General features: G+C 29.6%; 3 protein-coding genes across 3 annotated transcripts; 1 reads left to right on the top strand and 2 right to left on the bottom strand.

Moving 5' to 3' along the window:
- Positions 1–4860: 4860 nt before the first annotated feature.
- Positions 4861–5547, bottom strand: LOC108567894. Its single transcript, XM_017928611.1, has 4 exons — positions 5429–5547; positions 5232–5372; positions 5034–5171; positions 4861–4978 (listed from the first exon to the last, which is right to left on the bottom strand). Exons 1-4 carry the CDS (start codon positions 5500–5502, stop codon positions 4861–4863), a joined length of 471 nt encoding a protein of 156 aa, XP_017784100.1. The 5' UTR covers positions 5503–5547.
- A 1186-nt stretch (positions 5548–6733) lies between these two features.
- Positions 6734–7822, bottom strand: LOC108567892. The gene is made up of 5 exons (XM_017928610.1): positions 7804–7822; positions 7587–7752; positions 7401–7535; positions 6866–6997; positions 6734–6809 (listed from the first exon to the last, which is right to left on the bottom strand). The coding sequence occupies exons 1-5, from the start codon at positions 7820–7822 to the stop codon at positions 6734–6736; spliced, it is 528 nt and encodes a 175-aa protein (XP_017784099.1).
- A 245-nt stretch (positions 7823–8067) lies between these two features.
- LOC108567891 lies at positions 8068–8862 on the top strand. Its single transcript, XM_017928609.1, has 4 exons — positions 8068–8099; positions 8155–8329; positions 8564–8613; positions 8678–8862. Exons 1-4 carry the CDS (start codon positions 8078–8080, stop codon positions 8860–8862), a joined length of 432 nt encoding a protein of 143 aa, XP_017784098.1. The 5' UTR covers positions 8068–8077.
- Positions 8863–19734: the final 10872 nt, after the last annotated feature.

Here is a 19734-nt window from a genome sequence, read left to right as displayed (position 1 = left end):
GAATATAGTAAGACTAATTATTTTTCTGAAATTTAATATACCCTTTTTTATGCGATTTTCGGTATATTGTAACTCATTGATTTACTGTTATGCGGTTTTATAAAATAATGGAACGTATCCTTTATTTTTATACGTGTTTCTAGTCCTTTTTAAGATTTATTTTTATGCGTTTTCCTATGGAACGTATCTACCGCATAAAAAGAGAACATTTTTCGTACAACACAGTTCTATAAATAGATTCTCTATTCGCTATTCTTACAAATCCGATTAGTTCTAAACGATTCAACAATAAAAGCATACAGAAAGGTATGTAGTGCTTATCCGAAGAATTAGATTTATTTAAAAATCTGATTGTTCCACTGGACACTGTGAATTATCTCGCAGTTATGTCGTTGTAAAGTCATATAGAGGTTTATGAATATTAAATACAATATTCCTAATTAGTTTTATTATATACATCAGAGTTATTTATTGAGAAGTCAACTATACAACTCTCCAAGTAAGACCATGTTCTCCCACAAGGTCAAAACTGTTTTCCTATCCAAGTAACTTATATAATGTATCTATTTCAAAAAGGGGTTGCGTCGGAAAGGAAATATTTAGGGATAGAAGAGGGTTGAGTATTGATAAAAATGGTCACAACTAAACGATTTAATGTGTAACCGTTTTTCGGAATATTCCACAAGTTATTCTAAATAATTACGAATAAGTGAAATATGATTTGTAACAATTAAGAGGAAAGTGGTAGACTTAATACGTGTATACATATTAATTATACAAAAAATGATAATAAATTGGTCGGCTACGACACTACATCAAAAATGCATAACTACTGATAACGAAGTATGAAAAAATATCTGGTAAATTCAAATTACAAATAGTGCATAAATAAAAACATTCTTTTGAAAAATACATAAAATTGTAGGTAAGTAAAAGCGACACAAACACATAAGAATAATATGAATACTCTGGTGGTATTATGAGTGAGGAAATAATAGTCAATCAAAAATAATTGGCCGATGATTAAAATACCAAAGAAAAAGTAAAAGGATGTGGTGTCTGGAGGATGCTGCAGTTTACGTGCGGCTATTTACGGAAGAGGAGGATAATTTCATAGATGACCAATTTTATGCATATTCACGAAATTCGTAAATAATACGACGTGAAGAATTTAAAATCTTCGAAGAAACTTATCATTGTGGTAATTCACACGAATTATAAAAATTAACTTTGCGTTGCGTAACAGAGCGAAGGATGAGGGAAACACATATAGTAGCATTAGCGAAAGCAAGTCTTCATTGCACTTAATAGAAAACGACGATAATTGAAAACCTTGGGAATTTTAACGTAAATGCTTTTTTGTATACGCATTCCATGCCCCTGTAAGCCTTAGCTTTTTCGGCATTACGATAGTTACAATTTTAAATAAAAAGAAAAAAAAAGGAAGTGTTACATTTGGCTTAATTTACGGGTGAGTGTGAGTTTACATAAAAAGTTTTACATGATTTGATATGGAGTGTTGTGTGTGTGAGTTTTTGTTTGCAGATGAAGTGTGTATAGAAGAGTGTTTATGAGGGTGGTGTGTATGAGTAGTGTGTGGGTTACTTGGTGATTTTGTGGCAATTGAATGCTGGATTGATGACTTCTGCGAGTGCGGTGAGGATTGGATCTTCGTAATTTGAACATATTGCAAGTATTGCTGGAGGGCATGGAATTTTTAATTTGGGGTTTCCGAGAAAGGCATTTTCCTGAAGGAAGGCGAAATAGTGATGATGTGTGGTGTTCTTGTGTGAGAATGCGTTGAGCCAGCCTGCCTTGGAGGGTTTTGATGTCGGTGATTTTTGGGGGGTTTACTAGATTATAGTGATGTTCGGAGGGGTATCTGGGTGGGAAGAGCAGGATTTTCCGGATTACTTTTCTTGTGTGGATAAATGTGTGGTATGTGTGTAGTAGCGTTTTTGCGGAGCATCCGCCGTATTTGGATCGAAGGCTGGCAATGAGGCGGTATCGTTTGTTTAGAAAGCGGTTAAGTTGGTCTCCGAGGTATTTGGAGCTGGCGGTTCCCTCAATTTCCTGGTTCCAAAGCGTGATTTGTGGGTTGACGTTCTTGAAGCGAAGATTTGCTGGGATTAGGTTTGATGCGCCACCTTCTCATCCAATTCTCTAACCGGCGGGTTGCTGCTTGAAGTGAATCGATGGCGATGCCTGGTCCATAATGTGTACTGTGGTGCTCACTCCAGCCCCTTTATATGCTGTCACTTTCCAGCCCGGTACGGTGCACCCCACTTCAATCCGGTATAGTGCGCCCCACTTCAATCCGGTATAGTGCGCCCCGCTCCAGCCCGTACCCCTGTTTAGGTTATATAAGCTGTAGAATATCTATAATCCCTCTCTGGAAAGCCTCGGACTCGCTATGCTGTAAGATATCTTAAAGTTAAGTATTTGAGCTTAAGATGAGGGGGACGGCGAATTCTCATCTACTTCATCGCTGGGTTCTAGTACGGCCCAACGAACATCGGGAGATAATCCGCATGCCTTAGCGCATCTTCTCAACTGTTGCTGGTCAATGTGGAACTTAATCTTGCGTAACAACCGGAAGAGCTACGGGCTTGCTTCACAAGCTCTTGTCGTGTCATTGGTTGGTTAGTGTTTGGGTCTACCGGTTGCTGCATTATAACGACTTCGAAGATTGCTGGATGGTAGTGGTTATAGTTGTATGGCACGTACGTATGAAACAAATTTGGAAACTTGTTATAATGCAGCAACCGGTCGACCGGTTGCTAATGAAGCAAGCTCTTCCGGTTCTTACGCGCGAAGGCATGTGGATTATCATCCGATTTTCGTTGGGCCGTACTAGAACCCAGTGATAAAGAAAATGAGACTAGTCGTCTTCCTCATCTTAAGTCCAAATACTTAATATGTATATATATGTATCTTTACGTATATGTATATACACCCAACCATGCTTATGTTATTCGCTTTAAGTTTAAGAGATCTTACAGAGAGTCCGAAGCACACAAGACCAAATATGTTTTTTTCATTTTAATTAATCTTCATTGTTTTTAAAATTCATACATAATTTGTACATGATAATGGAGACCGGTATGGGCTTTAACCTCTTTCGGTCTTCAGAAAATTACAATATAGAAACACATTCATTAATAGAGTACATAGTCTACATCAGCGGTCGCCAAACTTTTTGACCTCACGGACCAGTTAATTCATAATTTAAATCCCGCGGACCACTAATAGGATAACTTAACATGATGAGTAAGTATATTCCACATTTTTCTGCGGACCAGCGAAATTTTCTCACCACTTTGGCAACCGCTGGTCTACATAGAGTAAAGTAATATAGAAAATATGACATAAAATTAAGGGACCCCTATATAATAGTTTTGACGCCACTGATTTTGACTGAATATAACCGCAAATATCATATTGTCGTGTCCCAGGGATGGAATTCTGGACACAGTGGAATATTGTCTGGTGTTATCGTTGTGGAGTCTCAGTAGTTGGGAATTAAATAATTCAATTGGTTTAAAACAAGTTTATTATAATTGGTACTCTTGGGGTCACTTTCCAAGACAATGTAGTTTAATCGACAGGTTGACTAAGACTATCAATCTGAAGGTTTTACTGAGACTATGCTCATCATATAAACGTTTTACTGAGACTAATTATAAAATACTTATATTACTTACAAAGTTAATTCTTATTGATACGGGGTGGGAGTTGTGATCGGTTGTAGGGTTTGTTTATATTGATGACTAAGCGTTCCCACGGCAATCGGCCTCGGTGATTTTGTTTATTATAATTCTTGAAGCAATTTAGAATATCACGTAATATTATGACATAATTTTTGAATACTTTACAAAATAAATTGCGAGACACATTTCTCTCAATTGTTATAAACTGTTTAAAAATGATTAAAAGAAAAGTTTGAGTTTGTAATTCACGTAAGATATTTAACTTTTCACCCAGTCCATCAAAAACACAGAAATAAATGTTGTTGCAATAGAGTTCACGGAACACATTATAACACTGAGCGACACATTAGAGCGAAAAAGGGTATGTGGTGTGGTTTTAGGTCACTGGGGGAGGGGTAAGCATTGTTTGTTAATCTTTTCGAGGAGTTAGGTTAGGATCGGGTCGTTGGAATCGGCGTTGCGTGCAAACATGGAATGCGGGGGTGAGGGATTTTGGCTTTGGAGAGGGATGCCTCTGAATGGAATATGAAGAGTGATAGGGTGGAGTGTCTGTGAAGGGATATGCGGGATGCGAGACGGCCTTGGAGTTTTTTTTATAAAGTCGAGAATGTTTGTGAAGAAGACCAATTTGTAGAGGGTATAGGTTAGCTTAGGGTATCATTCAAACTGGAGGATTATTTTGAGTTGGGGAAAGGAAGTGACGTCATATAAACATGCTGGAGTGAGCACCACAGTACAATTAGGTTGTCGTACAACTTCAATTCAATATGTTGAGGCACGCGGCTAAAAAGCATTTTAACCCTTCATTACTCGCAAGGTGTCTTTGAGAAGCCAGTGGATACAAAAAACATATCTATGTACTTCTTCACACTGACTGACGATTTGTAAAAGCAAATTACGCCATTTTAGAATAATGGACATAAGTCATATTTTATTTAATCGCAAATCTTCTATTACATTTTCTTTATTTTTTATTTACAATTCGCTAGAACCAATATAAGCTATATTTAAATCAAATAAATTAATCGTCAACTGTGCACAAATTTAATTAAAATAGAATAAAGGATATTTGAATGTATACAAACAAAAATGTATTAATTTGTATTTTAAACCATATAAAATATAATTGAATTTTCTTTTATTAATTTAACTAATGGTGCATCTCATCAAAATAATTATAATATTCATCAGAATAATAATCGTAGTCACTGTTATTGTCATCATCTTCGTCATCATCATCATCATCATCATCTACCTCTTGAATGCATCTAAATAAAATAAAATATATAATATTCTGTTATATAATTGAAAATATCATCTTACGGTTTGCAAGGTTGCTTATAATGTCTGTTGCAAACAGTTCCTTTGACACAGGGAACCACAAAATTAAAAATGATTGCTGTATCTTTGTCCTTTCCGCATCTGAAGAAACGTGGTTCTGGACATTTCTTCTCAATACACCTAAAAAAAAAACAAAATAATTAATAAAATATATTACGCAATATTTAATAATTTATTTACGGTTCGCATAAGTTCTCGTCACGAATATTGCATTCATTATATTCGCCGCACTTGTATTTCATGTTTTCAATGTACACTGAACTAAGATCGTCGTTATCGCATTCGTGATTACCTACGCATTTGTAATCATCATAGATGCATCTAAATGTTAATGTTTAATATAGTTTGCTTCATAATTTATAAATAATAAATCTTACGGATTGCATGGATAGACATTGTGTACGTTGCAGACTTGACCCTGCATGCAGTATACTTTATGACCTGAATACATGATCACCTCAGTCGGATTTTTCGGATTGCAAGAGAAATTTTTGGAATAGCATCGCGCATTTATTTTCAACACGCAAAATGCAAGACAAATTATAATAGCTGTAAGTTAAATAAATTAGTTGATTCTATTATTATATTAAACTTATTCACCTTTTAACATTATCTTTATTATATGAACAATTAATGGAACTTTCTTCTTTATATAATGGAAACATCATCAATATTTGCAGAGATTAGCACAATTTACGATTGTATGGAAAATTTTGGGAAAACATAAACATTATCTAAGATAACTTTGTAAATTATATCTAATGTAACAAAAGAACATACAAAAACTGAAAATCACTTAAATGTCTTGAATGATTCACTTAACACAACGAATCAATATTTGCAATATCTATATCAAACGCAATAAAATCATCCCTTTTTTGGATTCATTGAAAAATATATCGTCTAAAATAACATCACTCGAAAACGATCATTGGTTAGAATCAAACCACATCAAAAACTGAATTGCATCAAAAAAGATCATTACTATCAATTCGGTGGAATTATATAGGTGTTGTATATATTTAGAGCTGTATACATGGAACTAAACAATCAATGAATATGGTTACTGTCAACAACTAATGAAACTGGAGGAATCAATCAAAGAAAATTGGCCAGAATTGGTAAATTATGTTCCACCAAATCAATGCAAATCCTCACACATTTTGGTAAGTCATATAGATCTGATTACTATTTATTTGCAAAACTCTTTGAATGACAAAACTTTCTCTAATTATGATAACCTAAAATTGCACTTGTTCAGTTTATTGCTAATAAAGATCAGCAGTTTTATGTGGAACCATGAAGTTGCCAGGAAGATGCCAAAAGGTTATCGGACAAAATTCTTCAATTATAGAACTTTTTGGTTTACGGCCAAAAAAATAAATTAAATGTGAAAAATCTGAATATGCAAACATACAAATAATTGATTCGTTATTACTCTTTTCGCCGTAAAATGAGGTATGGGTATACTTGATTAATGTTCATTCTTTGTATACAAAAAAAAATAAGTTTTATTTCACACTAAAAACGTACTTTCTAACCGACCCAAAGTAAATATATTGATTATAATTTTAAATAATTAAATGAATTGCATATATTTTAAACAATAATACAACAAAAACTATGAAAAAGAAAACATATAAAGTTAATCATATAATAACTAAATTTACTTTTCACGTAATTCATGGGTATACTTTTTCATAAACAGTATTCGCTAATTTCAACATCAAGTTCGATGATTTGTTATTATCCACGCATCTAAAACAATATATAATTTACATTGATATCACATAAAACTTTGTAAATTTTCTTACGGATCGCAAGTCGGTCCAGGATTGTTATTACAAATCGACTTATTCGGACAATAAAATAGAGTTGAATTGATCAATATCATTGTCGGTTCATTCACGATGCAGCTGAAATCTGGACAATCTTGACTAATACATCTGAAATACAAATACGTATATTTTCACTTATGCAATATTTAATTTATTACTGTACACTAAATACTCCGTCTGAATTCTCAGTACACTAGACGTAATTTCCATTATTAGACATTGTTTTGCTAAAATTATCTTTATTTAATTAAAATTCATCAAAAATTTATTTAGTCAAATATGAGCAATTATGTTTATAACTATTATTTGATAAAACGTATATAGCAAAAATCTTGTATAATCCGGTTTTGTTTGTTCGCATTGTTTGAAACCGGACTAATTGAGGAATAAAAAATAAAAAAATTATAATTTTGTTCAATTAAAATTTAGTTTGTTTTGAAAATTGTCAAACCGGATTATAGTGAATCCGGACAGATCGAAGCCTATGTATTGCTGTACTAAATATACTTACGGTTCGCATGGTTCTTTGTACATTGAATTGCAGGTTTTCTTATCAGGACATTCCATGAGACTTCCATTGATAACGACGGATGTCGGGTGGCTCACGATGCACATGAAGTTGACATTACATTTCAATCCGACACAACTGGAATTCTATGTCTAAAAGTGGTAAATACATAAATTGTTGTTAACTTACAAAGTGCATGGTTCTTCATATTTTTTATTGCATATGGAATTCCCCATACACGAAAACTCCATGTTATTGAACGTTACAGACTTTGGGTCTGTGATTGAACACGTATGGCTCTTGTCACACTCAGCATTGATCAAAGTTATCACAACAGCGATGAATAATATGAAACCTTAAATACAATCAAATTGAATCAATAAATAAGTAAATCAAATTCACTTACACTCCTTTGTCAACAACATATTTTTCTTGTGCACTTTAAAACTATTATTGAACAAAAAATGTTTATTTACAGCAGTTTATATAACGATCCAAAAAAGCAATAAAGTTTTCATTTTTATTAAATATGAACAAGTTAACTGTTAAAAGCACATTTCATAGTATTATTCAAAATCTTTATAGACGCATAAATTATAGATTATGATTTGCATTCGGGTATAAATACAGATGGAAAAGTTATGTTTTTCACTCGAGGTTTGAACTTTCGGTCACCAAAAATGGGATACATTAACTGGAGCTGTATAATTTCTAATAACAATTAACACATTCATTTACTAATAGTATTATTTTTTAGTTGTATTTATAACTGTAGCAGTTTGTACTGGCGCAGACCAAAAAATCAAATGTTCTCAGGAGAAGTACACATGTAATCCCACAGATTTGAAGGAAGTTAGCATGGATAATGGTATGAAGATGTCATGCGATGGAAATACAGTTTGCAACAGTGAATACCAAAAACCTTGTATACCGTAAGTTTTTCTACCTCAAAATTCTATATAATTAAATATTTTTTTGTAATAAACAACCTTTATGCAAGTCTACCAACCCTAGATCATTCCAGTCTAATATTACTACAGAAAGACCTCGATTAGCGTTTAGAATGTGTTAGAGCTGTTTTAGATTTCAAATAGAGTTTATGGATAAAAAAAACTGTTTACTATTATTTATATTTATACTTTAATTAATGTTTCAATTCTATTTAGATGTATAGAATCAAGTGAAGGTGGATTTCTTGGTAAAAAAGAAGTTCTCTGTAAGTAAATCCTTTTTTATAATGAAACAATTCAAATTCTTCATTAATATTTTTGTTGTTTTAGCAACTGATTGCAATGATGGCAATGGAAGCAACTTCCCATGTAGAAGGCATCCAACAGATAGCAAATTGTACATCAAGTGTAATCACTTCATTTTCCGCTATCAAAAGTCCATTCAGCGATGCACGGATTTCGTTAAAAACGAAAAAAATAACAACAAGTGCAAATTATTAGATGTTTGCCTGTAAATCAACAGATAATCAATAAAATAATTATCAAGCATATACCATTGAATTTGTCAATAATATATTGCCCCCAATTTGGATTATAATTAGCGATAATTACAATAATATTTAATTTTTAAATGATGGAAGTTATTCAACTTTTTAACATCTTTATTTTATACAATTAATTACATAAATACTACTAAAAAAAGTACTTTTTATATATTAATAAATTAGAGTTAAAACTTACACAAGCAAATTAATTAGCTTTTGAATATTGAGTTATTAATTGCTTTCTACAAATTCTAGGAAATTTTAATACAAAAATTATTCTCAGAAACTTTTAAAGTAGATAAAGTGAGCATTTAATTATTTTTATGCAGACTAAAGTAATATTGTAGAAAAAAAAACTTAAAAGTTGTGTTTTATGTTGAAAACATGTTTTTACTAATTGTAGAATAGATGGAGAATATTATATTTGTTGTATAAGCCGCATTATTTTATGAAAATCTTTACATAACAGATTTTTGTAGAAATTTGAAAAAAAATCAATAAATAATTAGAGCAGATAAAACGAGAATGTTTGCAGACGAAGGTATTATTAAAAAAACACTATAGTTTAAACACTTATGGAAATTTCAATATAAACATTTTCTTGGTAACTTTGCTGTATAACTAATAAGTATTTTTTGTAGACTAACGTATTATTACCAACAAAATATTACTTAACAGATTTTTGTACAAATTTGAAGAAATTTCCATTCAAAAGTAATTCTGATTAATTTTAAATTAGATAAAACGAAAATTTTAATAATAGTTAAAATATTTTTGTAAAAAAATGAAGAAATTTTAATACCTAAATAATTATTGGTACCATTAGAGCAGGCCAAATCACATTGAAACATCATTCGTTATAACAATTATTTAGAAGAAATTAACGTAAATTGTAGGTAGGTTAGAATTTTAAAGATTTTTTTTTTTTTTTTTTTTTTTTTTTAAATATTGATGAGAAGCAACAAATAAATGATTTTGTACTTCTGCCGTAACAGGTAGGTTAGATCGTAAATTGTAAAAAAAAGAATCATATACATAAGTTTATTAAATTTTATATTGTATCAATTTCCATATTTTTTTACTTGATCAATGACTTTCTACCCTTTTTGGTAGATCTGGTAGATTGATCGATTGACACGAGGAAAATAATTGTGAAAAGAAATTTAAAAGTAAATTAATTATATTTTTAAATCGATAATTCATTTATATTTTCATATAACAAAATCAAATTTAATTATAATATTCATTTTGAAATACACCTGAAAAGAACAACAAAATCAATATAGTATAACAAATAAAGCATAATAATAATTACGGTTCGCATGGTTCCTTATTTTCTCTATTACACACTTTATCCGAAGAACAATTGACTACACCAACTCCTTTCATATTAACCTTCTGCAAAGAATATGGAAAACATTTGAAATTCGTGCACTTGGGTCTAGGAGTCGTTGGTTTTTCTATAACTTCCACGGGAATACAACTAAAAGCAAATCAAATTTTATAAAGAAATTCATACAAAGTTTTATAATTAAACTTACGCAGCGCATGGTTGTTCATAATTTTTATTGCAGACACTATTAGAACTGCACGTCATCTCAAATTTAACTCCGGCAATCTTTACTTTCTTTACATCATCATCAAAACATTGATAACTTTCTTTATTGCAAGTGGAATTTTTGATGTCTAGAGCCATAGGGTAATCTTCTAAATCACCATATTGAGGATAAATGCAGCTATGAACAAGATTAATCTCATATATCTTAAGTTTTTGATAGAGTATTTGGTTTCACAATTAGTCCGGTTTCAAACATTTCAACAAATTACCCGGGCTAAACAAGGTTTTGCAGTACTTTCAATTAACCACTTACCTAGTATAAGGAGGCACACAGTTAATATTGCAAATTTCACCATGATGACAATGATAACTATTGTAAAAATCTTTTTCATATATTTTGGTGGGATCATAAGGATCACATCGGAAGTCGCTGCATTCTTCGCAACCGGCAGAAACTGCCAAAGCCATCGATAAAATAAAGAATAATTTTACTAAAAATGAAATTAATATATCTTAATGTATATTTTATATAAATAATGGCGAACCTATTTTGAAACCCATATTAAATTCTTCAAGTGAATGTTAAAATCTGTGAAGAAACATTTCATTTATATTTTCAAAGCTATAATAAAATGTAACGATAAGTTTTTTGTTTGTTTGTTTATTATTGTTTTAAGATCATTTTAACACTTAAAACATAAAAAAAGGAAATAAAGAAAATAATATTTTAATATATTTTTTAGTGGTTTAACAAAAATATTAATAGACTTATTTTAATATTTTATGCAGGATCCTAATCATACTCCAGTATTTTTCTAAATTATTACTTTAAAACGCAGTACATTTTTGTATATCTAATGTACAACAAAATCCATGCTTACAAGATAATATTGTGTTGGCAAGAAAGAAATATCGGTTATCACAAATAGATAAAAAAATGTTGTTGGTTTAGTTCAATTTTAACATTATTATACTGAAGTTTATGATAACCAAATCCATAATTGAATCAGATTATATAACTGTGCAAAGAGATTAAATATATCACATACACCAACTGAAAATCACTTAAATATGTTGGACTCGTGAATACTCTCGACATTCGTGTAGATTCTTAAACGAATCATCATCATTGGTAAACACATGAATCATTGTAGACGATCAATCAAAAACTATCAGAATCCAAGCGTAATGAACGAGCACAATGCACATTGAAAAGCTTCAAAATAGATCATTCTATAAATTTGATAAGATTAGAAAGGTTTTATGTTCTTTAAGATACATCAAAGGAAAAAAAGTGTTTGCTGATATAGCCCTGAAACCATTAGATTACTATTTATTTCGAAGTTTGCAAAACTTTTGGAATGGTAAAACCTTCACTAATTATGATGACCTTAAATCGCACTTACTTCAGTTTTTTACTGATAATGAAGTTTCCAGTATTGTGAATGAATTCCAGATCTTGAAAAATAAAAAATACATATTTCATTCAAGTTCCTTCTTTATATATAAGAAATGAATTTTATTGGACACTAAAAATCCGTAATTAATTTCTTTCAACCGAATATTTATAGTAATAACTCGAGTAACGAATAGAATGCGTTCCATGAAATTCGTTAGTTAAGCAATACAGGTTACTTACGAAAAACATTCTAGAAGCTCTAGCTTGTTACCAAGAAATATATAGTGATAAAAAATTAACTGTCCAAAAAAAACTTGATAATTTCTTTAATAAAATATAATATTTTTGGAAGCTGTACTATATGTTTTGTTGTATTTGTTTCTTTTGTCGTTTTTTATTAAATAATTGTGATGTCTACATTGAAAAGTAATTGCAAGTAAGTATTTTGTTTATTTTAAACTATTGTTTCAAATGTATACAGTCAGTAATACTGAATTTAACATATATAAAAGTAAAAACCATGGTAAAGTGTGGTAAAATAAGTATATTTTGATTTTTTCAAATTCGACTTACGAACAAACCTTTGGAACGGAACTAGTTTGTATGTCGGGGGATACCTGTAGTTTGTATTCAGAGTAAACATACTATGAACAGAATTAACAGATTTTTCGTAAAGTAAATGAAACGTTATTTTTTAACAAAAAAAAACATTAAATAAACAATATGAGCCTAATGTAGATTATTTCACTTTTATTTAACAATTTCATATACGGAGTTATTCCATTTAATTATTCATTAATTTGGTCTTCATTTTCTTTGTGTTAGTTGTTAAAAGGTTTTCTAAAAATTTCATTAAAAAACATCATTTTTTGGTTCAATACATTTATAACATTCTCTTCATTAACATTTTCAAAACTTATTTATTTAGCTATCTGAATATTTTTATTTATTGGATATTATTTTATAACAAATTTTCCCAAACTTCGCTTGAAATTGCATTTATATGTTTATAGGTAAGAAGAAATTATTTGGAACAATTCAATATCTGGATCCTCAAGATGTTGTCAATCATCGTATATCATTTTGAGACATCTTCATAAGTTTTTGTCTATAATTGTTTCTCGTAATTTTGTGGAATTAAAAAAAATAGTGTGTAGTAAATTGAATTTTTCATATGATTGTGTAGCTATTAACAATATTCCTAATGTTCTCTAAATAAAACAATAGTTTAATGTTTATGTTAAATCATTCAGTAAATTTATTATATTTATTGATTAAAATGTATAAATAATGGAATTTTTTCTATATTCAAAATAAATTTATTTTAATTGGTTTAATTACATGTTTTATAGGTAAGAAGTAATTGTTGGGAACAATTCAGTATTTGGATCTTCAAGATGTTGTCAAACGTAGTTTATCCTTTTGAGACATCTTCAGAAGAGTTCAGAAGATCTACAATTATTCCTCGTAATTTTGTCAAATTAAAAAAAATAGGTTGCAATAAAGTGAATTTTCACATGATTATGTAATTATTAACTATATTCTTAATGTTCTCTAAATAAAACAATCCTTCAAATGCAGCTAAAACAAAACATGAAATAATTGCGTGATTAATGCACTGAATGAATACTTACAAATTACAAGGTGGAACATATTTCACATTGCAGACGGTATTTTTCGGACATTGCAAAACGTTTCCACTAACATTTACACTTGTTGGTTCACCATATATACATGTATACTTTGTAACGCAATCGTTTACGATGCAACTGAAAATATTGATATCGAATTTATTATTAATAATTTTAGTTTATAATCATTAATAATTACATGTCGCACGGTGGTTCATAGTCTTTGTTACAAATACTATCACCAACGCATTTTGCTTCAATTCCATTAATAATTGCTACCTTAGGATTATCTGAACTACACTCATAATATTTTGTCTTGCACGGATCTGGTAATGTTGAATTAATTGGTATACACCTAAAATTTTCTATATTAATCACACCTGAAATATATAATTGTTTTAACTTACAAATGGCAAGGCTCTATGCAATCCTTGTTACACACACTATTTCGAGAGCAATACAAACGCTCGTTTAATGGAACCAATTTTACTAGTCTTGGTTCATCTGCAGAATCGCATGCAAATGAATCGCAATCACATTTAGCATTTATGTATTGCAATATACAAAAAACTTCAAAAGCTGAAATAAATTTTGATTTAATAAATATTTTACTAATATTAGTTAATTAGATACATACCTAATATATATTTTCTCAATGTATTTGATTCTAATTTGATAAACATTTCGAAAGTATCCGACTTTGAGAGATTGTTGATTATATTTGATGATATTTTATTGATCCTTTGATAGTAAATCGCAGTAATTCGCCATGCAGATTGCACGGTAAGTAATAAATAATGTTTACCTTAGATAAGTGAAATGCATATTTCCTACCACCGCATTATTTACAGCCAGAAAACAAAAACATAAAAATTTATCTTTCTTCTAAGCATTGTTTTAATGCAAAACAACTGAAAACAACTATTTATAGAAAGACAAATTCCAAATATCTACTAGGTATGACAACTCAACAAATCTTGAAAATAGATTTAACCACGGACGTATGGCGGTTATATCCGCCATATTATTTACACACTAGACAATGCTTATGAAAAATTCCATAGCATTCCATTATTCCACTACTACTTTAGTGACGCAGTCATCAAATTTTAGTTCTAAACCACTAGTAATTTTCAGACAAAGTCGTAATTGTTTTTGATTAAATTTCAAAGATTCTAATTATATGAAATGGTAAATCATTGATTACTGAAGAAATACAGATGTTTACTATAGTATTCAATATTTTCTCGTTATGAGATTTTTTTGTCATTTCTTCTAGTTTCGATTACATTTGCATCTGTTTATGCAAATATTTTTAAGTTATACACAAAAATATATATAATAGCACGGAACCGAAAACCGTAAACGAAATTAACCGGAATTTTTAACTGAACCGTAACTGTAACCGGAACGAAAAATTGCTCAATTGAAAAACCGAGACCGAAACCGGAATTAATTCTTAATCGCTTTCTTTCATGTGTGTTTTTTGATGGTAATGTGCCGGTGCTAGTGCACATTGTGTTAGTCGGTCGGTAAACAAATACATAATAAACAAAACCATCAAGGGAACCAATCACCACCAAGCAACCACCGACTAAAACGCGAAAATTTGAAGAGAAAGGACCAGCACAAGTCTTGCCCAACTTACATTAGAACAAACTCAAATGAAAGTGACTATAAAATGATTTTACTGTAAATATGACTGAAGAAACAAAGTGCATGTGTTGAACTAGTCACTAATTCATTTTTATTTCTTTTGTATTTTCAATAGTTTGAAAACAATAGTAAGGGAATTTGATAAAAAGAATTAAATCAAAATTTGATATTCTATTCGATTTTAATTTTAACCGGAACTGAACCGGAACTGAAATTTGTAGACGAACCGAAACAGAATCTGGAACGATAAACATTTACGTGGAACGTAACCGTAAACCGGAACGAAATTAATTTCGGTTCGACTCTCACAATAGCATATACAAGTTCAAATAACGCTGAGCTATTGTATTACTAATAACTTTAATCTTTGTCAGTAAATTTTAACGAAATGAAGAGGCATTAAATAGTTTGTAAGCTAACGGGAGGTCCGCTACTACCTAGGAAAAAACATGTGAAGATAATACACCTCAAGTATGATTTACAAACCAAACAAGTTTGAAAGCTGAATATACTCTCCAGAAGTGTCTGTACATGTTTTATTTATATTTTATATCAAATAATCAAGAAAGTTAAATATTCAGTAAAAAAAAATTGTTTCCGAAGTTCTTTCAATCCTTAATTTAAATGTTATCAACAAGTGTTCTATATAATTAGTGGCTGCTAAAACAGCCTAAAATAATTAATGCTGAGAAAATAGTAAAAAAATATGTATTACTATGAATTAAGAAGTGAAATGTTGTGTACAATACAAATAATTATTCTATATTCGTATCGTTATTTCGTTTATAATTGCTTTTAATTATTAAATGAAATGATGCCATTTTCGACAAGTGTTAGGTCAACAGCAAGAACAAAGTCTATATTATGATAATTTATTTTAAATTATTGTATAATAATAAAAACATTTAAACTTCAATGACTTAGATATGCACTAAATATAAATAGGACAAATAAATAAAAACAGTTTTTGCATTTTCAATATTTATTTTATGTTGTAATCATTTTCATTTTGTATTGTTTCCTGTAGCTTCGATCTGTAAATAAATATGTAAGAAATTATATTTTATTTTTTGTTATAAGTAAAAATCTTTATACAACATTTTTGTAAAGCAAATATTATAATATATAAATAAACAAAATACTAACTGATAGCAATTGCTCATCTAACTATCCTTGCTGACACATCTAGAAAAAAATATCATTTATATTCATACAATTATTTATTAATTCATTAGAAATCTGCACGATACTTACAAATAATAAGGTTTTATACATTTTATGTTACAAATATAACCTCCAACGCAATCGAAAGGATGTTTGATTCCTTCCTGATCGTAAACACCTTTCGTTGGATGTTTCGGATTGCATTTAAAATCATTGCATTCTGAGGCGAAAGTTGAAAATATAGTTAGTATTAAAGTAAATACAAACATAACTGAGAAAAAACAAAAAGTAATTATATAAACATCTTCTATTTTTTGTTTACTAACATAAATTTGAGCAGTTCATCTTGTACAGAGGGACTTTACAGAATTGCTTGAATATATAAACGTTCACACCTTATATAGTTGTTATCATGCAAGTTACCAGAAATGTACGTTTTATGTTATTTTAAATACAATAACTAAAAAGTTTATTAAATTTAAAAAAAAAGCTATTGAAATTATATTTTATGTACATATTTAATACCTTTGCAGATCAGATTTTGTTATCTAAATGTAAATTTAAATAATAATAACATTATACTCATTCAAGTGCAATAAAAAATATATATACAGTCAAACCTCGTTTAGCGTTAGACGCGTTCTTGAAGATAGAGCGATAAACGAAACAGCGTTATAGGAGGTCAGGTTTTTCTAATTAAATCTGTAGCAAGTTCTTTTGGTTCATAGTCTTCATCTTTTCGCATAGCGTCTTTTCGTAATCGTATTATATACAAATCAATTAAATGCGATAATTTGAATCAGGGTAAGTTTCCAATCAGCGTTACTCAAGGCAGCGCTAAACGAGGTTAAGACCTGTTACAGTAAGCTGTAACAGCATATTCAAATTTAACCAATGCTTTACATATTGTATTACTAATAACTTTAATCTTTATCATTAAATTTTAATGAAACGGGGAGGCATTAAATAGTTTGAAAGTTGCATATACTTTCGAGACGTGTCTGTTCATGTTATATCTGATTATCAGGAAAGTTTTGATTGCATAAAAAACTTACTCTCCAGATTTTGTTTCCGAAGCAGTTTCGTAGCCGACCATTCTATTATCACCTATTGTATAATTAACATGTATATTTGTTAGGTCTAGCACTTTCCTCTTAATTATTATAAATCATATTTCACGTATCCATCAAATATGCAAACGGATACTTGTTTGTGATTATTTAGAATAACTTGTGGAATATTCCGAAAAACGGTTACACATTAAATCGTATAGTTGTGACCATTCTTATCAATACTCAACAACCCTCTTCTGCCCCTAAATATTGGGTTGAATCATAAAACTTAGATAAAAAAACATTTGTAACACAAGCTCAAAACTGGATGGGGAGTCAGGGAGTTAAATAGGATACGGCAAATTCTGACACTTTTATTGTGTTTCCTTTAGTGTTTATTGTTTTCCTTTGTGTTGGTACAATTACTTAGCCATTTTTCTGTGGATGAGGGGAGCATAAAAAGAATGAATTCAGAATCATTCGTAATATTTTCAGTTTGCCCGTTCTAATCTTGTTTTATTTCTACCAAAGCACGTTGTATTCACAAGATTGGAGAGATGGAACAGGAGGGGTTGAACAACACTGTCTTCCTAATTATTAACTTAAGAAGAGAATGTATTTTTTAGTTAATAATCCATGAGGTCAACAGATATATAGTTGACTTCTTAATAAAAACACTGATATATACAATACAACTAATTAGATATATTTCATTTAATATCTAATACTCCACAACGACATAACTACTATAACTAACTATAACTAGAGATTTCTTAATCCCGGGACACAAAAAAAAAAAAGTAATTACTGTTCTTTGAGTCCTTGATTTAGATGTTATAAAAAATTCTATTATGAACAACTGAGACTGCTAAAATATGCTCAAAAAATAATCAAAATTATTCATTATTCGTATTGTTATTTCGTTTATAATTGTTTTTAGTCAATAAACAAAACAATGTATATTTTGATTATTTATTTTCTCCACCAATATAAATATAAACTTCGAAATTATTATAAATTGCTAAAAACATTTAAACTTCAATTACTCAGATACGTAATAAATATAAAGAGGAAAAATAAAGAGAAACGGTTTTTGCATTTTCTATATGTATATTATGCTATAATCATTTTCATTTTGTATTGTTTCCTGCACCTTCGAACAAATATCTGTAAATAAGTACGTAAGAAATTATATTTTATCTTTAGTTATAATATAAAAATAAACATAATACTAACTGATAGAAGTTGATCATCTACCTATCTTTGCTGACACATCTAGAAAAAAAATCATTTATACATATAACATTTATTTATTATAGATCTAATATATGATACTTACAAATAATAAGGTGCTAGACATTTTTTGTTACATATATCACCTCCAATGCATTCGAAATCATGTTTGATTCCATGCTGATTGTAAACACCTTTTGTTGGATATTTTGGATCGCATTTAAAATCATTGCATTCTGAGGCGTGAGTTGAAAAGATAGTTAGTATTAAAGTAAATACAAACATAACTAAAAAAAAAAACAAAAAGTAATTATATAAACATCTTCTATTTTGTGTTTACTAACATAAATTTGAGCAGTTCATCTTGGATAGAGAGAGAGATTTTACAGAATTTCTTAAATACATAAACGTTCACTCCTTATATAGTTGTTATCACGTAAATTTACAACAAATGCACGTTTTAAGTTATTTGAAATACACTAATTAAAAAAAACATTAAATTATAAAAAGCTGTTTAAATTAAGTTTTATACATATTTAATACCTTTGCATAGAAATATTATAGAAATGTGCAACAAATATTTCAATAAAAAAAAGTAGATAAAATAAAATACGTCTTAAATTATTTGTAAGTTATACACACACAAAAAAACAATATAATAGCACATTTGTTTTCGAAGCATAAAAAAAGTAATTACTGTTGTTTCAGTCATTGATTTAGATCAATGATTCCCAAAGTGGGCGTTACTGTTCCCTGGTGGGCGCTGCAGCAAACCTGGGGGCGGTGATGCTACATTTGCATTTAATACATATATCTTTCTGTTTAATTGATATTAAAATTTAAAAAAACAAGTAATTTCCATGGGGCGCTGCGTAATATTTTTTTTTTAGAAAGGGGCGGTAGGCCAAATAAATTTGGGAACCACTGGTTTAAATGTTATCAAAAAGTGTTCTATTATGAATACTCAGCAATATTCAAAATATTTTATTTACGTTTTTGCCTACCAAATAATTTATTTCTTGCATGGAATTGCATAATATTTTCTATCTCGACTTTCAACACTTTCAAGTTATTAATCATTGATAATTAACTATAGAAACTAATTATTTAAGTCAATATTTAATAATTTCATTGTAATATTAACATTAA

This window comes from Nicrophorus vespilloides, unplaced genomic scaffold (assembly GCF_001412225.1).
Source record: "Nicrophorus vespilloides isolate i.1.1-1 unplaced genomic scaffold, Nicve_v1.0, whole genome shotgun sequence".
NCBI classification, from domain to species: Eukaryota; Metazoa; Arthropoda; class Insecta; order Coleoptera; family Silphidae; genus Nicrophorus; species Nicrophorus vespilloides.
Note: the sequence above shows the minus strand (reverse complement) of the source record. Positions and strands in the feature narration are given on the sequence as shown.